Source organism: Salvelinus sp. IW2-2015, linkage group LG18, assembly GCF_002910315.2.
Source record: "Salvelinus sp. IW2-2015 linkage group LG18, ASM291031v2, whole genome shotgun sequence".
In the NCBI taxonomy this organism is placed as follows: domain Eukaryota; kingdom Metazoa; phylum Chordata; class Actinopteri; order Salmoniformes; family Salmonidae; genus Salvelinus; species Salvelinus sp. IW2-2015.
Genome location: NC_036858.1, coordinates 50,667,772 through 50,684,013, shown reverse-complemented (window position 1 = coordinate 50,684,013; position 16,242 = coordinate 50,667,772). Strand labels below are relative to the sequence as shown.

General features: G+C 41.0%; 1 protein-coding gene across 2 annotated transcripts in view; it reads right to left on the bottom strand.

The window, feature by feature from the left end:
- Nucleotides 1-1,463: 1,463 nt before the first annotated feature.
- Nucleotides 1,464-16,242, bottom strand: part of LOC111977857 (stress-induced-phosphoprotein 1) — a 53,034-nt gene continuing 38,255 nt past the window's right edge. For both annotated transcript variants that reach the window (XM_024007602.2, XM_024007601.2), the window contains exons 9-15: nt 16,027-16,168; nt 15,730-15,834; nt 13,991-14,081; nt 11,668-11,701; nt 5,266-5,446; nt 4,029-4,150; nt 1,464-3,574 (exon numbers count right to left, since the gene is read on the bottom strand). In XM_024007602.2, the coding sequence (XP_023863370.1) occupies nt 3,439-3,574; nt 4,029-4,150; nt 5,266-5,446; nt 11,668-11,701; nt 13,991-14,081; nt 15,730-15,834; nt 16,027-16,168 (811 nt within the window). In that variant the 3' untranslated portion in view covers nt 1,464-3,438. The remainder of the gene's footprint in view (nt 3,575-4,028; nt 4,151-5,265; nt 5,447-11,667; nt 11,702-13,990; nt 14,082-15,729; nt 15,835-16,026; nt 16,169-16,242) is intronic.

The following is a 16,242-nucleotide window of genomic DNA, read 5'->3' as shown; positions in this document are numbered from 1 at the left end:
GATGCAGCCCGGCCCTGCTCTGCCCTCAGCCACAATGCGCAAAGGCAAATAAAATAGTATTTGTCACGTTTCGTAAACAAAATGTGTAGACTAACAGTGAAATTCTTACTTACGGGTCCTTTTCCAACAATGCAGAGTTTAAGATTWAAAAAAAAATGAAATGGTGACAAGATCAATAAATACTTGGGTGGCTGGAGTCAATTGTTTTGGGGCCTTACTCTGACACCGCCTGGTATAGAGGTCCTGGATGGCAGGGAGCTCGGCGTGGTGTCCTGGGCCCTACTTACGCACCCTTTTGATGATCTGTGGGCCCATGCCAAATATTTTCAGACTCCTGTTGCAGAGCATACATAAATGCGCTACACAGGCAGGGGATTAATACATGCTCTCTAATAATAAAGAACTGTCTTTCCAAATGACACCACCTCCTAACTCACACCTCCTTCCCAGAGCTTTCGTAAGAGTTTTGTAACACACGCTGTATGGAGGGTCAGACGGGTGCTTTAAACATCTTTAGAAATAGGGTATGCAGTTGAATTTTCCCACACATCCAATAGTACAGTAATCTACAGCTATCCTTCTCCCCTTGGTTAGAGTGGTTCTCCCTACCTCATCGATCATCCACCACTACGAGATTCTGTGACACACACCATCCATCGATCCTCCATGCAAATACTAACCACTGTCAGCTTCCATCTCAGCTTCCATCTCGCTAAGTAAGTGACTGACACACACACACGTCAGCTTCATTGCGTGTGATCAAGCTCTGCAATTACTGCTAGTGCTAGTTAAAGGAGCAAACTAAAATCTCAATACCTATTCTGGAAAATAACATTTACAATCCAGCTACAAATGCCACTCTTTCTATTTGAGTTGAGTTTAGTTTTAATAGATGCCATTACACCCCCTGGTGTTAAGTAAGCTAAACTACACACCACTCAAATGTATTTATAAAGCCCTTTTTACACCACCAGATGTCACAAAGTGCTATACAGGAACCCAGCCTAAAACCCCAAACAGCAAGCAATGCAGATGAAGAAGCACGATGGCAAGGAAAAACTCCCTAGAAAGGCAGGAACCTAGGAAGAAACCTAGAGGAACCAGGATCAGTGAGCCCATATACTGTACTTCTAACCCGCTATCAGTCATCCGTGTGTGTTTAACCATGAGCTGCAGTTGAAGATATGGTCGACAGCCTCCTCAGTCTCGATTCAGCTTCAGAAGCTGTTCCAATTGTTTCTCTGCATCACTGTACCTCTACACACACAACATTCAAAAGTCTGCCTAACCATATTTTATAAAAATTGATAAATAACCACTAAAGTGCAGAATATGTAATAGAATAGGACAGTTGTTCCATAAACACAGTGAATAGAATAGGGTGTGTGCGTGATGACACCACCGGTTAACATACACCATAACAGCAGGACGAAAACAGAAAAATAAAGACAATGAGGCTGAAATGATTCAAATAAATGTATGACTTACAAAGGACTCTTTGGCAGTGCAGAATAGTTTCACACAATATTTGGTAGATTTAGCATAAACAGATTACAGTGCTAGAGTTAAACAGTTTGGTGCTTATACCGATTTTGGGGGGTATATCATAAAACGTACACTTTCTCCTGAAATAGGGGCTCGAGAAATGGACTCCTTTACTAAAACCACACACGCCAAATAAAAAAAGTGGGCCTCACACAGAAATACTTAATTGTTACTTTCTATCAAAATTATTAAACATGCATTGGCCCAAATGAGTGAATACTGTGTACTTGGGGTCATTAAACAAAACATACACTTCTGCGAGTCGTTTAAAAAGGTCATATTCTCGTGGTTTCTTTTTCCCAATATGAAGTCCTGTTTGCTTTGACCAATCTCTACGAGGATGGAAACAAGGCAACCACAGAAAAGCAGAACCTTCCCTTCTGAATACTAATGTAAATAAGGTTTCAAAAAAGTTCTAAAAACCTGTTTTCACTTTGTCATTATGCGGTATTGTGTGTAGATTGAGGGAAAAAAACAATCTAATCAATTTTAGAATAAGGCTGTAACGTAACAAAATGTGGAAAAAGTCAAGGGGTCTGAATACCCTCCGAATACAGTGTAAATTCAGTGATTCTGTCCCTTCATAGGACAAAGATGGTGCTTGGTCTAGAGAATAGATGGTAGATGGAAACAGCAAGAAAAATCTATTTGGTTCATTCTAGAAACAAGAGGCTTATTTCCCAGATGTTTTAAAACTAGCTTACTAAATAACTACAATTACTCAAAACTTGACAAACACATAGAAAAGTAGGTGTCAATTCTCAGTGGGAAAATGAAAAATAGAAACATGCATTAATACACTGAAGAACAAGTTACCTTCTATGGAATTTGGTGGTACTGCTCTCTTCCCCACCCTCTCTTTAGATCTTCACTATGGGCAAAAGCACATTGCGATGGACACAATAGCTAAGGCCAATAGCACAGATCCATAGCCCAGTGTAGATCAAGCACTGGGTCATGTTCATTAGGGCATGCCAAGGAAAATGTTTGGAAATGGAACATTTATTTTTGGAGAAATCCAGGTAGTCCCTCCCTGTCTGTTTTCTCCCATTTGGTGCCTAATGAACATTATACTATTATGAGGAAGGTTACTAAGCACCAAGTCAGAGTGGAAGGGAGGCACCATTCTTTTAGGGGGGAACTGAAACGTCAGGGTGAATCTGCTGCATGGCTTCTGGGTCTCCTTTGGTGTGGAGGGCCTGGTCCGTTCTGGCGGTATTGGCACGGTAAGAGAGATGTGGTTGGGAAATGAGAGAAGGAGGACAAGGACAGCACAGGCCACAAACCCCAGACAGTAGTGGCTGTAGATTAGCATAGATTCAGCCAGCGCTGAAGGTACCGAGTCTGCAGCTTGCCCTTACTAGAGAAACAGCAACCATTTTCACTTTCCCAGGATCAAGACTCAAATCAGATAAATGATAGAAAATTGTTCAGTTGGTTACCTTCACCAAAGCAGAGAAAGGAGCCCTCCTCCTAGAGAATCTTGACAATGTATGACACCATTCTTCCTCTAAGCTGTGAACTAGACTCAGGGAGAGGCCATGGCTGGCTAGGCTAATGGATGCTAGCTGTAAGGCTAACTGATGCTAGCTGTAAGGCTGGTAAGGTTTTAAGGCTTCAAGCTTTTGAGGTTGGTTCCCATGATGAGCCTAAACGCCGAGCTGTGGTCAAGGGGGGCGGCTGTTAATTGGTCCATTATCAGTCATAATACGCTCTTAGATTAATGATGGTGTCCCCCATTTTATTAGTCTTAACATTGTCCTCCATAACAACAGTTCTCCTGCTGTCCTTGGGGGGAGAACATGGCCCAATATAATAGTCCTTCGGCTCAGTCAGTGTTCGTAGTGGGGTTCCAGTTTCTATAAAAGCCCAGAGGTGGGGAGGAAACTGTGCTCAGGGCTGCCAGGGCTTCCTGTCTTTGCCCCTCTGTTCGGATATGTGTTTGTAGCGACACTTGTCCCCAAAATGGCAGCCAGTGGTCCTCCAGAAATAACACTCATCTCCGTTCACTGGGCCACGACGTCTGGGACTGGAAACGGGGCAAAAAGGTTGGAATGTTATGTAGAGGTGATTTTGGGATGAAATTATACACATTTTCAAGTAGGCTCATCCTCAACTGATTTCCTTTTGGTTTATAGAGTTTTTTTTAAAGGATAACTATTCCACCTTTTCAAAGTTTGAGCTTATTCTTGATTTACCTAGGGTGTTGAAATAGGCAAAAACTTGGATTATGAATTATCCCTTAAAGTTGCAGTGAAACAGCCACATCTGTGTGCGGTATTACAACAAAGAAAGGGGGATACCTAGTCAGTTGAACAACTGAATGCATTCAACTGAAAATCTGTCTTCCGCATTTTATTTTCATTACGTTGCTGGATGCTCATCTCCTTTTCAAAAACAAAACAATAAATCCGCCTAGGGGCAACCAGTGGCACCGTTTTACCTTTTACATATCTCAGCCTTATTAGGGTGTGGTTCCTTACCAAGTAGCAGCAGCTGCCTGTTGCGATGCGGGGGGGCTACTCTTGAGGGGGATTGGCAGAACCCTCTGGGTGTTACGGTCTGGGTAGCGAACCACCAACCTTGTGTTCTCTATACTATAGCCCTGTGAGGGAATACACATACACCCACAAAATACAAATACATTATTAACCTGTTTGGGATAGGGGGCAGTATTTTCACATCCGGATGAAAAGCGTGCCCAAAGTAAACTGCCTGCTACTCAGGGCCAGAAGCTTTTCCAGATTTGGATAGAACACACTCTAAAGTTTCTAAAACTGTTAAAATAATGTCTGTGAGTATAACAGAACTTATTTGGCAGGCGAAACCCCGAGGACAAACCATTCAGGATTTTTTATTTWTTTTTATTTTTTTATTATTATTATTATTTTTATTTTTTTGAGTTCACCGTTTCAATTGGTTCTCTATGGGAGCCTAGATTTCAGTGGCATTTGGTTGCAGTTCCTGGTTGATGTTTTTCTTTAGAGAAATGAAGTACGGCTATTCAGAACGAGGGTCCAGCCTAGTGCACTCTAATGTTTTGGTGCGCACGACCTGGAACGTGCTTCTTTGTTTTCATCCGGTATTGAACGCAGTTTATCCAGTCTTAAATTTGATCGATTATTTACGTTTTAAAATATCTAAAGTTGTATTAGGAAAGTTGATTGAAATGGTTTTTACAAAGTTCACAGGTAACTTATTAGATATTTTGTAGTCATGTTGGGCGAGCTGGAACCGGTGATATAACGACGGAATTAATCGAACAAAAGGACCATTTGTGATGTTTATGGGACATATTGGAGTGCCAACAGAAGAAGGTCTTCAAAGGTAAGGCATGAATTATATCGTTATTTCTGAGTTTTGTGTCGCGCCTGGCGGGTTGAAATATGGTTGTCATGTGTTTGATGGGGTGCTGTCCTTTTTGAAATCTAACACGGTGGCTAGATTAACAAGAAGTTTTAATTTGGTGTATTGCACTTGTGTATGTATGAATAAATATTTCTAATAATTTTTGGGGAATTTTGCGCTCTGCAATTTCACCGGATGTTGTCGAAACGTTCCGCTAGCCGTAACAGGTTTTAAGATCAATAGAAAATACTTCATTGTGCATTTTTGTAAGAATCCGAAATATAAAATAAAATGTCAAGAAAGTTAAAACAAGAACTACAATATACAAAACAGAAAAGAGGCCACAGTATCTTGTCACAGAAGGCCACTCACGTTGAGTTTCTCCATGGCCCGCGATGCCATGTTGGCGTTCTTGAAGTTGACAAATGCACAGAACCGCTCGTGGATAACTCGTATGCTGTCTATCTCCCCATAGGATTGAAAGAGGTCCAACAGGTGTTTCTCAGCAATCTCAGTGGTCACGTTCCCCACCCAGAGAGACGCACACAAGGACCTGAAGGAAAGAAAGTGAGAGCGAATAGGGAAAAGACATCACTTACGTGATGTTACACACCAATCCATCCATCCATATACAATGGCAAGAAAAAGTATGTGAACCTTCTTTGGAATTACCTGGATTTCTGCATAAATTGGTCAAATTTTATCTGATCTTCATCTAAGTCACAACAATAGACAGTGTGCTTAAACTAATAACACAAATTGTATTTTTCTTGTCTATATTGAATACATTATTTCAACATTCACAGTGTAGGTTGGAAAAAGTATCAACCCCTAGGCTAATGACTACTCCAAAAGCTAATTGGAGTCCAAACAATGAGACGAGATTGGAGATGGTTAGAGCTGCCTTGCCCCATAAATAAAAAAATAAAAAATTGAGTTTGCTATTCACAGGAAGCATTGCCTGATGTGAACCATGCCTCAGATCTTAGAATTGTTGACTTGCATGAAGCTGGAAAGGGTTACAAAAGTATCTCTAAAAGCCTTGATGTTCATCAGTCCACGGTATGACAAATTGTCTATAAAAATTGAGAAAGTTCAGCACTGTTGCTACTCTCCCTAGGAGTGGCCGTTCTGCAAAGATGACTCCAAGAGCACTGCGCAGAATGCTCAATGAAGTTAAGAAACCTAGTGTCAGAAATCTCTGGAACGTGCTAACATCTCTGTTGACTTGTCTACAATACCCAAAACACTTAATGGTGTTCATGGGAGGACACCACGGGAGAAGCACCTGCTGTCCAAATAAAAGAAACATTGCTGCACGTCTGAAGTTTGCAAAAGTGCACCCGATTGTTCCACAGTGCTACGGGCAAAATATTCTGTGGACAGATGAAACTACAGTGGAGTTGTTTGTAAGGAACACAACACTATGTGGAGAAAAAAAGGCACAGAACACCAACATCAAAACCTCATCCCAACTGTAAAGTATGGTGGAGGGAGCATCATGGTTTGGGGCTGCTTTGCTGCCTCAGGGCCTGGACCGCTTGCTATCATTGACGGAAAAATCAATTCCCAAGTTTATCAAGACATTTTGCAGGAGAATGTTAGTGTATCTGTTCGCCAATTGAAGCTCAACAGAAGTTGGGTGATGCAACAGGACAACGACCCAAAACATAAGTAAATCAACAGAATGGCTTCAGAAGGAAATACGCCTTCTGAAGTGGCCCAGTCAGAGTCCTGACCTCAATCCGATTGAGATGCTCTGGTATGACCTTGAGGGCGGTTCACATACTTTCCCCACCCTGAACTGAGAATGTTTACACGGTGTGCTCAATAAATACATGAACATGTATAATTGTTTGTGTTTTATTAGTTTAAGCAGATTGTCTATTGTTGTGACCTAGATGAAGATCAGATCAAATTTTATGACCAATTTATGCAGAAGTCAAGGTATTTCCAAAGGGTTCACATACTTCCTTGCCACTGTACGTACACACACACACGTTTGGACACACCAACTCATTCAAGGGTTTTTATTTTGACTATTTTCTACATTGTAGAATAATAGTGAAGACATCAAAAATATGAAATAACACATATGGAATCATGTTGTAACCAAAAAAGTTTAACGAATCAAAATACATTTTATATTATTCAAAGTAGCCACCCTTTTCCTTTATGACAGCTTTGCACACTCCTGGCATTCTCTCAACCAGCTCCATGAGAAATGCTTTTCCAACAGTCTTGAAGGAGCTGCCACATATGCTGAGCACTTATTGGCTGCTTTTCCTTCACTCTGCGGTCCAACTCATCCAAACCATCTCAATTGGGTTGAGGTCGGGTAATTGTGGAGGCCAGGTCATCTGATGCAGCACTCTATCACTCTCCTTCTTGGTCAAATATCCCTTACAGCCTGGAGGTGTTGGGTCATTGTCCTGTTGAAAAATAAATGATAGTCCTACTAAACGCAAACCAGACGGGATGGCGTATCGCTGCAGAATACTGTGGTAGCCATGCTTGTTATGTGCCTTGAATTCTAAATAAATCACTGACAGTGTCACCAGCAGGGCACCCCGTCCGACACCACCACCTTCATGCTTAACAGTGGGAACCACATATGCGGAGATCATTCGTTCACCCAATCTTTGCGTCTTGCGATAGAAAAATTACATATTTACCTAATTGTTTGATATTAATATTTAGCAATTAATTAGTACAATGGACTTATTACCATCATGTTTTGAATGTAGTTAAAACCTTTGGGTTGCTGATTATGATATTAGTATAGTGAAATTCAGCAGTTTTATAAAGGTATCTGGATCTGGTGTTAAAGAGGAGTTCATTAAATAAGGCCTGACCATTTTTGTTTGTTTTTACCATATAGTTTCAAGAGCCCACCCACCCACACATTATGAATATTTGTTGGTGTTTAAAAAAAATGCTATGTTTGATTTATTGTGAGTGTTCTATTTCATTTGGTTTTAGTAGGGTTTACACGTGTTAGTGCCGAGGTATCTTAAAAGGGGAACAAGTTTTTATTTTCTGAGTTTACCTTGAACACGCAAATTCTTTTGATAAAAACATTTACTTAAGAAACTTAGTGTAAACCTGGGATACGAAATGTATGAAATGTTTTTAGATAATTGGTCTAATAGAGAAAGTGACACTTATTTGAAGAGTTTGAATAACCTCTGACCTCTCTAGTGTGGTTTAATCGCCCTCGCTGGAATGCCGAGAGACATTGTATGATGATTTAAAAAGGTCATTTATAATACTGATAATTACGGAGAAGTTATATAACAAATAGGACCACAAGAAGGATAGACCTGTCTCTAGTCTATTTTTACTCTGAAGTTATGGGTAAAAACATTGTTGGAGTTATTAAGGGTAGTAATTTGAATTTGTAGTATTGTTTTTACACAGTCACTATGTGAATCGTGTCAAAATGGGGGAATTACCAGTCTTTTGAGGGTTTTGGATCGAAGTTTACACACCGAGTGATATATAGAAATGTATTGAGTGATGAATGAAGGTGTTTGTCCTGTTTTCTTTTGATAAATCTCACCAGATTGGGATAATTTCCTGGTTGGGATAATCTGGGAAACTAAGACAGGGTGGGGTTAAAACAACAACCCACGTGCAGACAACGACAGGATGAACCAACCATGACTGGGCATTGTTAGTGTCAGCTATATATAGTACTCTTGTGTAAAGGTTAGGTTACTCGGTCCAACACTCAAGGGTGGGGTGGGTTGACCAGCCTCATTATTGCAATAATTCATCAATATTGAATGAAGATGATTGTTTGAAGAAATTACCAAATATCTATCAGTACTAGATTTCCACGACAGTCTCAGACACGGCGGTTGGAACCAAAAATCGCAAATTTGGATTCAGACCAAAGGACAGATTTCCACCAGTCTAATGTCCATTGCTTGTGTTTATTGGCCAAAGCAAGTCTCTTCTTCTTATTGGTGTCCTTTAGTAGTAGTTTCTTTGCAGCAATTCATCCATGAAGGCCTGATTAACACTGTCTCCTCTAAACAGTTGATGTTGAGATGTGTCTGTTACTTAAACTCTGTGAAGCATTTATTTGGGTTGCAATCTGAGGTGCAGTTAACTCGAATGAACTTATCCTCTGCAGCAGAGGTAACTCTGGGTCTTCCTTTCCTGTGGCCGTCCTCATGAGAGCCAGTTTCATCATAGCGCTTGGTGGTTTTTGCGACTGCACTTGAAGAAACTTTCAAAGTTTTTACATTTTCCGAACTGACTGAGCTTCATGTCTTAAAGTAATGCTGGACTGTCACTTCTCTTTGCTTATTTGAGCAGTTCTTGCCATAATATGGATTTGGTCTTTTACCAAATAGGGCTATCTTCTGTATATTACCCTACCTTGTCACAACACAACTGATTGGCTCAAACGCATTAAGGAGAAAATAAATTCCACAAATTAACTTTTAACAAGGCACACCTGTTAATTGAAATGCATTCCAGGTGACTACCTCATGAAGCTGGTTGAGAGAATACCAAGAGTGTGCAAAGCTGTCAAAGCAAAGGGTGACTACATTGAAGAATCTCAAACATAAAATATATTTAGATTTGTTTAACTTTTTTTTTTAAACAACCCTGGAATGAGTAGGTGTCCAAACCTTTGACTGGTGCTATATACATTACCGTTGAAAAGTTTGGGGTTACTTAGAAATGTCATTGTTTTTGAAGGGAAAGCAAATTTTTTGTCCATTAAAATAACATCAAATTGATCAGAAATACAGTGTAGACAGAAATACAGACATGACTATTGTAGCTAGAAACGGCAGATTTTTTATGGAATATCTACATTGGCGTAGAGGCCCATTATCAGCAACCATCACTCCTGTGTTCCAATGGCATGTTGTGTTAGCTAATCCAAGTTTATCATTTTAAAAGGCTAATTGATTAGAAAACCCTTTTGCAATTATGTTAGCACAGCTGAAAACTGTTCTGATTAAAGAAGCAATAAAACTGGCCTTCTTTAGACTAGTTGAGTATCTGGAGCATCAGCATTTGTGGGTTCGATTACAGGCTCAAAATGGCCAGAAACAAAGAACATTCTTCTGAAACTCGTCAGTCTATTCCTGTTCTGAGAAATGAAGGCTATTCCATGCAAGAAATTGCCAAGAAACTGAAGATCTCGTACAACGCTGTGTACTACTCCCTTCACAGAACAGCGCAAACTGGTTCTAACCAGAATAGAAAAAGGAGTGGGAGGCCCTGGTGCACAACTGAGAAAGAGGACAAGTACATTAGTGTCTAGTTTGAGAAACAGATGCCTCACAAGTCCTCAACTGGCAGCTTCATTAAATAGTACCCGCAAAACACCAGTCTCAACGTCAACAGTGAAGAGGCGACTCCGGGATGCTGGCTTTCTAGGCAGAGTTGCAAAGAAAAAGCCATATCTCAGACTGGCCTATAAAAAAGAAAAAATTAAGATGGGCAAAAGAACACAGACACTGGACAGAGGAAGATTGGAAAAAAAGTGTTATGGACAGACAAATCTAAGTTCGAGGTGTTCGGATCACAAAGAAGAACATTCGTGAGACGCAGAAAAAATAAAGATGCTAGAGGAGTGCTTGACGCCATCTGTCAAGCATGGTAGAGGCAATGTGATGGTCTGGGGGTGCTTTGGTGGTGGTAAAGTGGGAGATTTGTACAGGGTAAAAAGGATCTTGAAGGAGGAAGGCTATCACTCCATTTTGCAACGCCATACCAAACCCTGTGTACAGCGCTTAAAATTGGAGCCAATTTCCTCCTACAACAGGACAATGACCCAAAGCACAGCTCCAAACTATGCAATAACTATTTAGGGAAGTAGAAGTCAGCTGGTATTCTGTCTATAATGGAGTGGCCAGCAGTCACTGGATCTCAACCCTATTGAGCAGTGGTGGAAGCAGCTTGACCGTATGGTACGTAAGAAGTGCCCATCAAGCCAATCCAACTTGTGGGAGGTGCTTCAGGAAGCGTGGGAGGTGCTTCAGGAAGCATGGGGTGAAATCGCTTCAGATTACCTCAACAAATTGACAACTAGAATGCCAAAGGTCTGCAAGGCTGTAATTGCTGCAAATGGAAGATTCTTTGACAAAAGCAAAGTTAGGACAATTGTTATTTCAATTAAAAATCATTTTTTATAACCGTGTCAACATCTTGAATATATTTCCTATTCATTTTGCAACTCATTTCAGGTATGTTTTCATGGAAAACAAGGTATTTTCTAAGTGACCCCAAAATTTTGAACGGTAGTGTATATGTATACAGTGATCCCTCGCCACTTCGCGGTTCACTTATCGCGGATTCGCTATTTCGCGGATTTTCATAATGCATTTTTTTTTTTTTTTGTTGCATTGTGCTCTGCATTCTGATTCGCTAAAAACTCACTCCCGCTTCTTGTATCAAAACATGCTACGAATTGTGCTATCATTTTGTCGTCTCGTGCAGTTATGTGTACGTACATAAAACAGCTTGGCAAATTTACATTAAGTTGGCCAAATTATCTTGTAATTTCGAACATCTCCTAAACCCATAATGTCGACGAAACGGCCTACACGTGAGTCACTGTATTTGTATACATGTAATAGTTGCTAATTGTAAAAAAAAAAAAAGTTTTCTATTTCGCGGATTTCACTTATCGCGGGTCATTTTCGGAACGTAACCCCCGCGATAAACGAGGGATTACTGTATATATTTAAAAATCAGGGGCCATGACCCCTTTAGGGTAAACATGATTGGCTAAGATCCACCTACCCTGGCAGGCTCAATGAGGAGTCCTGGCTCACCACTGAGGAGAGGGAAGACAAATGAATTATATCACATTAAAAAAAAAAACATTTATGTGCGACCTTCACATTCCAGAGCAATAACTCAGAAAATGTGTTGCTTTCCTTCCCAGTCATTGAAGACTAATTCCTGACATTGCTGCCCTCTAGGTTTAGATGAGAAATTGCATGTACTGGCACAGCCTAGATGGTGGGTGGTGTTTGTGCCTGAATAAGACAAAGCAGCTGGCAAGGTACTGCTCCATGTCAGGTACATATGCAGTGTAGCTCTATAGAAGGTTCTATCTATATCCATAAGTGTACAGATAGCCATGCTCTTTGAAATGTTTGAATCCTTCTCAAAATGTAAAGTAATTTGTGGATTCAAATAAAGTATTTAAAATGTGTGTGTGAGCGCGTCGTAACTAGGGCTTTTGCCGTGACCGTATTACTGCCACACCGGCAGTCATGACCGCAGTAAAATTCCACGTAACCGTTGAGTCATGGTAATCTCCTCTTTTGCACTCTGGACATGCGTTGGTAATACCCAACTCGCTAACAACCGCCAGGTCACTAATGGAAAGTTCTGCATGGAAAGCTCTGTATCAGAGGTGTGGGGGGGCTGCCTTAATCGACGTCCATGTCGTCGGCACCCGGGGACCAGATCTTATAAGGGGTGTTAACTGTTCAAGAGCAGAACGGCAGATTTTTCCACTTTGACAGCTCGGGGATTCGAACCAGCGACCTTTCGGTTACTGGGTCTTAACCGCTAGACTACCTGCCGCCCCAGGCTACCAGGCTAATGGCCTGGTACTCAGGGCTCTATTGTCCCTCTAACCGCTCTGACATCAATGCAAATGGAATCGAAAATGACAAACTCATCAAAACAGTGTGTGCTTTTAAAACTCACCTCACTGTGATTGATCAATTTGAAGATAGTTTCAAACAGTTGTTGAACTTCTGAGTGGAAAATATGGTCATTGTGGATGTTGTTTCAAAGCCTAACAACAAAATGAACAGTGCTTTCTAAGGTGATGATTCATTCAAAACACCCATACGCATATTAGAGCTTATGCTCTCTAGAGCTTACCGAAGCCAACCACAATTTTTTTTAAATAACTATTGTGTTGTTATACAACACAGCCTACCGCATTTCACGCACGTCAGAAAAACGCGATTTAAGATGTCTTTGGTACATAATTGGTCTAGCCTATACTTCAAAATTAAACTAATTCTAGTAATTGCCTTTGAGCGTGGACCGTATTATTATGCATACTGGATGGACCTTATGCTACGCGCCAACTTTTTATCCATGAGTCTGGGCCTAGGCGATGCTTGTATTTTCATAATTAATAGGCTGACATTCCTTTTAGCTACAGAATCTCTCACCACTGCTTTTCCACCTCTTTCTCCATTCCTCTCTCCAGGGCGCAGAGAAAAGTGCTGTCAGTTTAATGAAATATGTTTTCTTGTGAAAACATGTTACTATGGATGGTCCAGAACAGATTTCCCTTGGTTTCCCAAATGAACTGGGTAGCTGCAGGAACAAGGTCGGAGAGCCCATGGCATACAGAGTTTGGATGGAGTATTACCTGTCGCACAGCGAGAGGCTGCATGCTCCTCCAACGGTGGTTAAGGCGTGGAGTGAAATAACCGACATGATTGAAAAACGAACCAGCTATTCGAGTGCATATGGATGATGTTGTTAATCCCCTGCCCATTTGATAATGGGCCATTCTAAATTAAAACTAATTTTAAATATTAGTAAAGACAAGAATAAATTGAGAATAGCAAAAATAAGATCACTTTATGAGAGAGTGTGTGCAGGCTGAGACGAGGAACAGAGCAAGCTTTTTTTCTCTCAAAACATCAATAGCCTATAGTTGCATCATGCGGCCCATATATGTTTTGATTTCTAAGACAGTCTAAAGTTTGTATCATTTACAACTATAGTTGACCAATAACTCTAACATATAGGACCTGTTTCAAATTATAGGCAATTTTTCACATTCCAATGAAAGTGCCTTTCTATTTCATTCAGCTAAGTTCAATTATATTATTTTAACTATAAAATCCTATATCATAATGCTTCTTTAGACCTACCTAAAATAAATATTTATTGTGATGTGTATATTAAATTGATTTAAATGTAGATGTTCGAAAGGCACACATCAACGGCTTGTGTGCGTGGAGGCCTGGAAATGCTAATCGTGTTTATCCTAATTAACGTCAATTACCGTGAGACCAGCAGTCTTTTGCATGACAATAACCAGCTGCCAAAATGCCATGACCGCCACAGCCCTAGTCCTCACCCCTAGAAGCCTCAGGTGAAGCCAGTGCAGCCTGTACAGTGGTGAATCTCTCCAGCAGCAACACACTCTGCATCTCCTCAAAACCCAGCTCCTAGAAAGAGCGAGAAAAGGAGGGAGAGTGAGAGAGAGAGAGAGAGAGAGTTAGGAGGCAAGACTATGGATCGTCCCTTCAGTCTAATGGCTTCCTCTCCTTGTCTGCTTTGAGAGTGATTGGAGAGTTAAATGCAAACTTATGAATTCAGCACAATGCTTTCCCCTGTCCTGTGTTTTCAGATCAGTGCAGATGTAGGAGACCACTTTAGACTATTGAGATGCACCCTAAAAGGACAAACAGTGCATGAACAGTGTAACACCCCTAGATGTTACACAATTTTGTTGTAGCCCTGAACTAACTCACCTGATCACCTATTCAATGGCTTGATTATTAGTTAACAAGTTGAATCAGATGTGATGTAGTTAAAATACATGGAACGGCTGGGGGCCCTAGAGGAGAGTTGAAAACCTGACCTAAACCCCAGTCTTCCTGTCCTTAGCTGGTTGTCATGAAGGAAAGGAAACGAGGAAATTAGCCAATTTAGTAGATCTGGAACATAACCATACACTGCCATTTCACATACGTATTGTGTGACCATGGACAGCACGTGTGTACGCAGGCTTGAATTGTGTGTGTGTATTAATATTTGATGTAGTACTCTGAAGTTGAAGAGGCTGTGTGTGTGCGCGTGCGAGCGAGCGACTGAATCCAAAATCACTCCCTTCTCCTTGCCCCTCCACTTAAGCGTTCACGTGCGCCTCCGCCATATGCACAAGTGTTCAAAGCTGAGGGAGTGAAAATTATCAAGGGTGTAGTGGCTAATTAGACCCTCCGGTAGTCACTTCGGCCAGGCCAGCAAGGCCGCAGGCTCCAGAGCGAAGTGCTATCCTGACACACAATTTGATACAAAAGAATGGAGAGCTGTGCCTAATTATATATTTCCCATGCATTTGTTTACGTCTGATTTCCAGAGTTGACACATGTAACAGATTAAATGCCTCAAATTAAATGTTTAAAGGCCCTGTGCAGTAAAAAATGTGATGTTCCTGTGTTTCACGTATATTTCCACACAATGAGAGGTTGGAATAATATGTGAAAACTATGATGTCCTTTGAGTGTAAGAGCTGTTTGAAAAGACCGCCTGAGATTTCAGTGTGTAGTGGTGGGATAGAGTTTTGCCCTGCCTGGTGCTATCACCAGGAGGTGAATCAGTTAATAGACAGTTCCAAACCTCTCTGCTAATAACAGCTAGTTTTCAGTTTGCTCCTCCCCACTCAGACCACTCCCAGATAGTTCTAACAGAACTCTTGCTTGAGAAATTGCTCTTTGCTAAGAAGCTTCTTTTTTTTAACCATTTTGATAGAAAACAATCACAGTACTTAATTGTTAAAGAAATTATTTGATATTGATATAAAAATCCAATGCAGGCGTTTTTAACTGCTACTGAGGTTAACATCTTGTAAAACAACAGGGGTGATTTGTTAATTAGAATTTCATGCTTGTTTTATTTCAAAGTGGAACATGAATAGTATCATTCAAGCCACGAGTGAGTCCTGAAGTTGATGGGTTAATTGATCCCCTCACCACTCTCTGGAAGACACCCTCTGAGTTTTGTCAGCAACAGAGTGCCCTCCAAGAGTGTTGGTAGGGGCAAGGTGGTGGTTTGGGATTCACCAAGAGTGTGTGAGTGAGCGAGCGTGTGTACCATAAGCTGTAAGACTTTGCAGTTGAAGAGATCGATGACGGCCTCCTCACAGTCTTCATCCAGCTTCAGCACTTGTTCCATGGCTTTCTCCGCCTCACTGTACCTCTACACACACACGCGCAGACACATGTACGGACGCACACGTTTAGAGGTAAAGACACAAAAGGCCGGCATAAAAATTATAGAACTGATGAAAAACCAGTAAATGCAGAATATGCGTCCTATAGAATAGATTACAATACATGACAATAGAATAGGACAGGTCAGAACATGAAAGTGATGTAGTCTGTGGCCCACCTTCATGCCAATGAGTGCGCTGCCTTTGCGGAAGTGTCCTTTAGGCCAGGCAACTGCCAGCTGGATGGACCGCTCAGCATCAGACAGGGCCTGGGGGTACTGCTCCAAACAGCTATAACAATACGACCGGTTCCCAAAGAACCTGGAGATAGACAAACAGACATATGCATAGAGATAGACAGAGGAGAAATTGTTATTTATCAATGTCATATACAC